Raw genomic sequence first — 9,474 nt, 5'->3', positions numbered from 1 at the left:
TATATATATATACACAATCTATAAAAATATAAATATCCTTTTTATATAAAAATATAAGTGTATAAATAATTATAGATTACACATATGAACATACACATATACAAGCACACATATTTATATGTATCTATATATAAATGCATAAATGTCCTTAATATATTTTAAAATTAGTATGTTTGAAATGTTAATTTGACAGATTTTATACTGTTCTTATTTTGTTACATACGAAATTATAACATAAATCCAATATTATTATAGGTTAATGTTTACTACACGTGAGATTACTAATACTTCTTTTCATTAATTTAATATCAGTAAAAGTGTAACAGATCATTTATTCATATATTGATATATAAGGAAAATGATAAGCGCTAATCATTAGAATAATAATTACGTACCTACCGACTTTTATCTTTTTATTCTTACTTATTCTTCTTTATTCTTTTATCTTTTTACCTTCTTTTATCTTTTTATCTTCTCTCAAAATATCACCTCACATCGCTATGAAGCTAATCCGATTACTGCTGAGACAGGTTTTACTAAAATCTGATTAAGCTAGGGAATTTTTTGAAATGGGTCGATTGAGTACCACTGTTCAGTCGGATTTCCAATCCGACAACTTATCGTAAACACCTATAGAGATTTACAACTTCAATAATGTTGTCAATTCACAGATTTAGGCTGCGTTCCGAAATTCACTGCCAGTAGTGAAAACCTATAGTTTATGTCACGTATACTATAGATGTTCAGTACTGGCAGTGAATTTCGGAACGCAGCCTTAATGTTCTGCTACCCAGAGGTTTTCAATGGTACCAATATATTCCCCATCTAGTTTTCGGCATAATGTCGCGTAACCGGAAACGGAATTATTTCGATCGGAATTGATTCCGAAGAAGTCCATAATAGGTATCCAGGAGTACTATTCCTTACACGCTTACCGACAACTGTCGGATCGATAGGTATCGTTGCGCAGCTTTTCTATGGTATAGAAAAGCTGCGCAACGACGTCTACCGATCTGATAATTGTCGATAAGTGATTACGGAATAGGGTCCCAGGATACTTAGAGAACCTCTAGTAAGAAGAGTAGCCAACTTGTGACTAGCTATTCTATTGGCTGGCATAAAATGTACGGATTTGGACATTACGACGCCAATGCAAAACAAATGGTTACATATGTGAGGTTAGCGATCGTTCATCATATTAATAAGTACGTTTCGATAATGATATTTATTACGAAATTTAAGTAAAGTATTTCTTAAGAGAAGTTATAAATATAATGTGATTGGTAAGAAATGTAAATTTAGGCGTTAAAGTTATATGTTTATTATTAGCTATATGTTTATTTAGTTTATAGATAATTATTTCACAAATTGACACAAATTTGATACAAATTTTTAATTAGGTAATTTATTGTACTTGTATTACAGATACCATTATCATACACTATGCCATCAAATTGCACAGCATTCAACTGTTGCAACAGGAGTGATGAAGGTTACGCATTATTCAGATATCCACAAGATGAGACCATGAAGAGAAAATGGATTGTTATGGTTGGAAGAGGTAAAAACTGGTCCCCTAGTAGTTCACAAAAACTTTGCGAGGTTAGTAGCATTTTGCAATATGTTTTTACTTTGTACTTCAGGAGATGGACATATGTAATATATTGTTAGATTTTTAGTATGTTTATTATTTTATACCCGCAGGTACATTTTAAGCCAGCAGAAATCGAATTTTTTGCTGGACGCAAGCGAGTTAAGCTTGGTTCAGTTCCTTCTCGTTTTTGTAGTTGTTCTTCAGGGGATTCAAAGAATAATCATAGAAAGTTGAGAAAAAATGCGGAATATAGGAATAGTCTTTACAAGCAGCAAGTTTCTATTAGAGAACACAATAATTGCTGCATTGTTATGCAACCTCCATTGAGGAAAAATGATATATTAGCTGTCCAACAAGAGGAATTTATTGAAAAAGTTCGCAAAGAAAATGCTGCGTTAAGGACAGTTGTTTTCCTTCTTCAAAATATATTGCAAAATAGAGCACAGTGATCTTGCGATTATAACAAATTTGTATGAAAAACCTATTATTGTTGAAACAGATTGTGATTATATACATTTCTCAAATAGCACAAGATCTTAAAGGGATACCTTGGGGACTTGTGTGGAAATTAGAAGTCCTCGGAATATTTTTAGGATATTCTGAAGACTTAAGCAGACATTTAGCAATCTTCTGAATGTCTTTGGGACATCTTTTAAATCTTGTGCTATATGTGTCGTATAACAACATAAATTATGTAATTGAAAAAATAACTTATTATTATAACGAATTTATTCAATATTATCCCTATTTTATTGGAATCATGTTATGCGTATAAATAGCATATTTTTAAGAGTGAGTCCGAGATGCGCACATTGACAGATGGACACAACTAATCATATGTCGTTGTTTATAGAGTCTCTAGAATATCTCTAGGCATATGGCGTTGTAGTTGGCTGCGTCCGTTTGTCAATGTGCGCATCTGGGACGCTCCCTATTTTTAATTATAATACAAGCATTAGAGGAAGAACAGTAAATTATAATAAAATATATTTTTTATAATCATTTTTCCTATATTTAAAATAAAAATGTAAATGTTTACAATATTTGTGCGAGATGATTTTATTTATTACAATCTCTTTATTATAATCTTTGAAAACAACAAAAAATACAATGCATATTATAATAAGTAAGAAGATATTGTAATAAATCTAACAAAGTTGTACATAAACATATACAAAATAAACAGTAGTATAATGTAATAAATATAAATGCAAGTACTATTTTGCAAAACGCGACCTAAAACTTATAACAATATTCCAATTAATGTAATTATGCTATATGTAAAAATAACATGTTATTGTATTTATCGAAATAGCAATAATGACAGAAAAATAAACAATTCAAATTATTCATTATTATCCACCTATTAAAGTAACATAAATTAAACGTACAAGTTATCATACTTTATAAACATGTATTACTTACTATTACCTACTTACGAACTTATTTAATTATTAATCAGTCAATACTCCAATAAGTAAAAGCTTTGGTAATTATTTATATATCACGAAATATTGCAAAAACGTATGCATTGCATATAGTTTCATTATTTAATATTAATTGTTGGTGCATTGTGATTGTGGTTGTTTATTGGATTGAAATTATCAGCTAAGAGTCTTGATTTCATGCTTTTGCTGTCAAATACAGATGTATTACTTTTATTAGTAGGCATACTACTTAGTTCTGACGATATTTGACACAATCTCATACTGCAATATCTAGAAATTAAAATATCTTTCGTGCCATGACAAGTGATAATGACAAATGTACTCAATTCTTTTTTCAAATGGTGTTCTAATTTTTCTTTCAACATCTTTGATTTTATTCCTACATCTTTGATTTTATTCTTTAAATCTCTTATAATTAATTCTACAGCTTTTAAGAGTTGAAATATTTCATCTGAAACTGAAACAAGAGTTCCCTCCAAATATTCACAAGCTTTCAAAAAGCCACTTCTAGGATACAAATATAAATCTGAATGCAATAGTTTTAAATAACAATTAGTACACTTTATTCATTGCTTAAGCTTGAACACAATATAGCCACACATTTTGTATAAGATCTCTTCTTCTTCGTCCGTTCAAAATTCCATTGTATGTAGTTGTGAAAATAAATTAGGTGGTAAAATGTCAATTTTTTTTTGGTTTCTTATTTCTTGACATAAGGTCAATCAACGTTGAAGATCCATCATAATTGTAGCTAGAATTATTTATCAACACAACTTTACGTGATAAGGCTAATTACTTCAGGCGATTTTTACATTCTAGAGCAGAAGGTTTTGGCCATTGTATACGAATGTTAGAAAATTCATTTTCAATGCAGTTCTGGCTAAAGCGAGCTAAACAGAAATCCAATGATTCTATTTGAAGTAACATCTCTTCAATTTCTAATATACATTCTAAATATATAATTAAATGTGTAAGAGTGACTTTCCAATCCCTTTCAATTGTTGCATTTCTAAAGATAGAAATAAATAAGCGAATAATATATATTGCTGTATGATACCAGTCCATCTTATGAAAACTTAATGCAACAATTTATCGCGTGAAGTCATTATTTTAAATAAATGTCTTAACATTATAATAAACCAAGCTGTCGTTTCCATTATAGGAAAAAGAATTCCTGCAGTTTGAGAACGTTGGTAGCTGTGATCACCTTCATTTTACTGAAGTGATTAGGATGTAAATTTTTTTTCTTCAATTTCGGGTTAAATTTTAGAGTCATATCAGATTGTTTATTTTCAAGAAACCCTACATATCTCATATCTAATGTTTGTAATTTTAAACAATATTTATTAATAATATCTTCAGGTAATTTAATAATACTTACTTTCATTAACATTTCTTTCAAATTTTTAAATGTATGAATAAAATCTGGAATGACATACAAATATCTTGAAGAGTTAAATGGATGAAGAATGCTATATACCATTTTATTTTTTCTGCAGCTAAATCCAAGTTCATTTAAAATACTACGATTATATCATAAACTAAACAAATTACAACAAAGCCAGTTTTTTTACATTCTTTTAATATGTTTAATATTATTTCTTTGATACTTTTATTGTATGTCTATGAAGGTGTAAAGTGCTACAATTTGTTTCCATCTTTTGCGTATACCAGTGAGAAGAAAAGTCATTAACTTACATGCTACTGTATGAGGTACACCAAGTTGTGTATCCAATATGAACATTACTATTCCTATCAAAATCTATTTTCTGTTGGATACTCATTTCATCGAAAACTAAACAGCGGAACTTATGCTTTTCATCTAAATGTTCTCCCATTTCATTAATTAGGAGGAAAATATCTCTCAAAAGTCTTGGTTCGAAAGAAATGTTCTCTATACTCCGCTGTAAAGTTCTAACAGAAGGAAAAGAAGCAACAAATTCTCTTATATAATTCTTATAACTTGCAGTGCCATAAATAAAACGTAAGTCCAGTGTTTTTAAAATGGTTTCTTTTGGCCATTTGGAACCTTTATTAGACTCACTTTCTAAAACTTGCAATTGATCCTCAGCCAACACTTTGTGCATAAGGATAGGTTCAGGTGGAAAAAGAAATAGCGTAACGGAACAGTTACGAAAAAGAAATATAGTGAGGGTCAGCCAATCAAAGTAATTCCGTTTTTATTCCGTTCTGTTGTTTGATAGGTAGGTTTCACATGGCACAGAACTGTTACGGAACGGAACAAAAACGGAAAACATTCTAACCTATCAACATCGAGAATTATAAAATGTGAAACCTACCTATCAAACAACAGAACAGAATAAAAACGGAATTACTCTGATTAGCTGACTCCCACTATATCTCTTTTCCGTAACTGTTCCGTTACGCTATTTCTTTCTCCATCTAAACGCACCCTAATTTGTACATGTTTACTTAGTATTTGAACCTGTTCTTTTAATTTAGAATTTTCTTCATATATCTTTCTATGCTCATCTGTTACATCCATTTCTTTATATTTCTTATTAACCTTTATTGCATTTTTTACTATTTCTTTCAGTTCATATCGTAACTGTTTATTTTCATCTATGATGTTCTTCAGTAAATTCTCGTTTTCATCCACTGGTTGCAATTGGTCTATTTCTTCTGTATTATCTTCGAACTTGCAAACTTCTTCAATAAACTCCTCTTGTTGGATTAATATAACATTTTTCCTCAATGGAGGTTGCATAACAGCGCAACAATTATTTCTAATAGAAGCTTGCTGCTCATAAAGACTATTCCTATATTCCGCCTTTTTTCTCAACTTTTTATCATAATTCTCTGGATCCCTTGAAGAACAGCTACAGAAACGAGAAGGAACTGAACCAAGCTTAAGTCGCTTGCGTCCAGCAAAAAATTCGATTTCTGCTGGCTTAAAGTGTACCTGTGGGTATAAAATAATAAACATACTAAAAATCTAACAATATATTACATACATTTATCTCCTGAAGTATAAAGTAAAAACATATTGCAAAATGCTATTAACCTCGCAAAGTTTTTGTGAACTACTAGGGGACCAGTTTTTGCCTCTTCCAACCATAACAATCCATTTTCTCTTCATGGTCTCATCTTGTGGATATCTGAATAATGCGTAACCTTCATCACTCCTGTTGCAACAGTTGAATGCTGTGCAATTCGATGGCATAGCGTACGATAATGGTATCTGTAATACAATAAATTACCTGATTAAAAATTTGCGTCACGAAATAATTATCTATAAACTAATAATAAACATATAGCTTTAACGCCTAAATTTATATTTCTTACAATCACATTATATTTATAATTTCTCTTAAGAAATACTTCACTCAAGGGGTTAGACCGGTGTGACTGGCCGAGAAAATAGGTAATTTTTAAACATTAATTGCCGAAGATATAAAAAAGTTGTAGACTTATGGTTTGGTATTTTATTTAAGTGAATGAAGATATAAAATATGCAACGTGAGAAGAAAAATAATAATTTTAGTATCATTTATTAAAATGTTATGAAAAGTCAATTTCTTTTGCATCGGTCACTGGTGTCGATGATTTCGCCATATTGGATCGTCTGAAACAAAAAAAGAAATAATATTAAGAGTATTGTTCCCTAAGCATTGACCGAACTTATTCAAAATTTGTTGAAATTTGACAGAAAAAAAAATTATTGAACTTTTGGTTTGATTTTTGGCACACATATTGTTACTTAATTTGTTAGTATGTTGCAAAATAACAATAATATTATAAGAATCCTCGGTCAATGCTTAGAGAAAACTATAAGGATAATAAAAAACCAAAATTCAAGTCAATCCGATGAATACATCCCGAGAAACCTTCGACACCATTTTGAAAAACGAGGTTTCGAGAAAAATGCATTTAAAGTTTTACAACATAGTCTTTATATTATATAGTGCAAACTTTTTTATTCTTACTACTAATCTGCCATGCAACTTCGTAATAATTATCCCTCTCATCGTCGCTTCTTGCTTTGCTCTGCCGTTTCGAAATACGACCTTTTTTAGATGCCTCGAACGTGCGTACTTCAGCGGTCAAAATTCGTTCTTCATTCAAGGTTTCGCAAATGTTTGCTGTAACCGGTCCGATTACTACATTCATGGTATTCATGATTAAAAGAATACTTGAATAACCTTTGTTGAATATATTGCTGCCAATATTGACAGCAATTTCAACAGATTTAGCATCACTAAATGTTGGTTTTGGAGCGAAGGTCCAAATTAACGCGTTCAAGCTCTCGTTCGAATTTTGAGTGTAACCACCCAAACAGCGCTCTAACAAATCATCTTTGCTAAGTTCCTGGTAGATAGGAGTGATTACCTTTATAATATCAGGATGAAGAGCAGGTTTGTGAGTGTATTCACTTAATTTATTTTTCGTCTTTGCTACCTGCCAGGAACACCAAGAACTTGGCCCGGGCGGACAGTTCTCATGTTGCGGTTTAGCGTCAGTTGACGATTTGTGCTTCAACGTTGCCCATATTGCAGTTTTCATATCTTCTATTGAATTTTTATATCTCCTAATAGCAAGTCCGTAATAAACGCTTAATTCATCGATTAATTTTCCAGTAAATTTTCCTCGTCCTCCTAATCCTTTTTCGTTCTTTTTTATATTACGGAGTCGAAAGCCCATCCGCTTTTGAACGTGACCGACATTCTTTTTTAATTATTGTAATGTTTTCCTCGTATGGTTGCGATTCAACGATGCCTTTGTATGTTTTACAATCACCGTCACCGATAAATATTTAACTCCATGCAGATCTTCAGATCTCTTAAACATTTCTATTGCTCCATCTACTTCCATTTTATCTGAACTCCCTTCGTGATTTGCTAAACACGTTTCTTTATGCGATTGCATCCACAATTCGAATTCAACCGAGTTATATTCATTCTTCCAGTATTTGCATTGCTTGCAATACGATGATTTCATGATTACATCTAATACTTGGTCAGAATACCATCCAATTAGCGACACGACACCTTGCAATGCCGTAAAACCGCGCTTTCGCCATCTCCGGAAACCATTAGTCCCGCCGGTTCTGATATCTTTTCTGCTTTTGCCATTAGGTTTTTCTCCTCAGTAACAGCTCCAGAAAATAATAGAGAAGTAACAGTTTTCGACGCACAATGAATGTTTGTATTAATGTCCTGGTAAATCGTTTTAGTGAACATTTTTGACAAATCCATGATACCGCAAAACTTTCTTATTCCATCGTAACCAATACCGAGAAATCTCATCGCGAATACGATTCATCTGTTAATTTCATACGCGTTCTGTATGAGTGGACAAGAATTAATATATCGCGGTTCGCAATTGTACAATTTATTACCAATTTAAATCCAAGTCCTCGAATACTTGACTCAGAGAAATTCAAATTTCCATCACATGTTTTGCACATTACTATTTCACTGAGACTGGAAAATATCGCCAAAAAATTAATAACCGTGCATCGCATTTACCGGTACTTCTGCGTGAGAACTTTTTAGTTTTTTCGCGGATGCACTTGTAGAAGCAGTTTCGCGTTCAAATTCATGACGATTGGGCGGTTTTGGTCTTTTTTTGGGTTACTTGCGCGTCCTAATATTGTCCTTGAACCTTTTCTATTAACTCTTTTTCGGCTCTCCATATTGAAAGTAATATTCCGAATAAAGTTTCATAAAATAACACATGCTATGACATGAATATCATACGACTGACTAACGGTTTCTTTAGCTTTGTATAGGCTACAATACGTTACGTAAAAAGAAGGGATACACAATAACAACATTCTGACCTGCTAGACCTACCTAGCCTGTTAGAACGCGTACGGTCAATCCGGAGCAGCCGGCGCGCAAGAACGAGCCTGTTGTAGGCTAGCTGTATGCCCGATGTAGGCTCTGTAATTCAGAAACTAACTCAAATTTATACTTGGGATCTTTTGTTCCTTATTCTAGAAGTTTCAAACTATTTTTTAAAGTAAAAAAATTCAGTTCTTTGAAAATTTTACACCGGTCTAATCCCTTAAATTCCGTAATAAATATAATTATCAAAACGTACTTATTAATATGATGAACGATCGCTAACCTCACACATGTAACCATCTATTCTGCATTGGCGTCGCAGTGTCCAAGTCCGTACATTTTATGCCAGCCAATCACAAAATAGCTGGTCCCATGACTAAGTTGGCGATTCTCTTTACTAGAGATTCTCTAATGGCTTCTGCACACAGGACGCGATAATGCTTGCCGCGCGACGAAAGTTATATACAGGGTGAATATTATATACCGGAACACCTGAATATCTCGAAAACAAAGCGTTGTATAAAAAAATGTTAAATACAAAAGTTGTAGGGTTTAAAAAGATCTATTTTATGATATTAGCAGTTTGACCTTGAGTTGCGTCATAAAGATCAGGTCAAGGTCA

At 32.1% G+C, this 9,474-nt stretch overlaps 2 protein-coding genes across 10 annotated transcripts; one reads left to right on the top strand and one right to left on the bottom strand.

The window, feature by feature from the left end:
* The first annotated feature begins 916 nt into the window (after positions 1 to 916).
* LOC116843636 (THAP domain-containing protein 6-like) lies at positions 917 to 2,503 on the top strand. 4 transcript variants are annotated; one of them, XR_004377908.1, is made up of 3 exons: positions 917 to 1,283; positions 1,426 to 1,602; positions 1,680 to 2,503. XR_004377908.1 is itself a non-coding variant. In XM_032814196.1 (3 exons), the coding sequence occupies exons 2-3, from the start codon at positions 1,444 to 1,446 to the stop codon at positions 2,041 to 2,043; spliced, it is 498 nt and encodes a 165-aa protein (XP_032670087.1). In that variant the 5' UTR covers positions 923 to 1,178; positions 1,426 to 1,443; the 3' UTR covers positions 2,044 to 2,500. The 4 variants fall into 4 exon arrangements, 3 of the variants coding, with proteins under 3 accessions (XP_032670087.1, XP_032670086.1, XP_032670085.1); XM_032814196.1 differs by having other exon boundaries at positions 923 to 1,178; positions 1,705 to 2,500; XM_032814195.1 differs by having other exon boundaries at positions 925 to 1,205; positions 1,705 to 2,499.
* Positions 2,504 to 4,510: 2,007 nt separating this feature from the next.
* LOC116843634 lies at positions 4,511 to 9,179 on the bottom strand. 6 transcript variants are annotated; one of them, XM_032814190.1, is made up of 5 exons: positions 9,109 to 9,179; positions 8,859 to 8,948; positions 7,393 to 8,158; positions 6,068 to 6,244; positions 4,511 to 5,965 (listed from the first exon to the last, which is right to left on the bottom strand). In XM_032814190.1, exons 3-5 carry the CDS (start codon positions 7,702 to 7,704, stop codon positions 5,384 to 5,386), a joined length of 1,071 nt encoding a protein of 356 aa, XP_032670081.1. In that variant the 5' UTR covers positions 7,705 to 8,158; positions 8,859 to 8,948; positions 9,109 to 9,179; the 3' UTR covers positions 4,511 to 5,383. The 6 variants fall into 6 exon arrangements, with proteins under 6 accessions (XP_032670081.1, XP_032670082.1, XP_032670078.1 ...); XM_032814191.1 differs by having other exon boundaries at positions 8,859 to 8,962; positions 9,109 to 9,170; XM_032814187.1 differs by having other exon boundaries at positions 7,393 to 8,948.
* Between the last annotated feature and the right edge of the window lie 295 nt (positions 9,180 to 9,474).

This window comes from Odontomachus brunneus, unplaced genomic scaffold, assembly GCF_010583005.1.
Source record: "Odontomachus brunneus isolate Ranch 3 - 2012 unplaced genomic scaffold, Obru_v1 Obru_scaffold_034, whole genome shotgun sequence".
Taxonomy (NCBI): Eukaryota; Metazoa; Arthropoda; class Insecta; order Hymenoptera; family Formicidae; genus Odontomachus; species Odontomachus brunneus.
The sequence above is the reverse complement of the archived record's forward strand: the minus strand, read 5'-3'. Positions and strand labels throughout refer to the sequence as shown.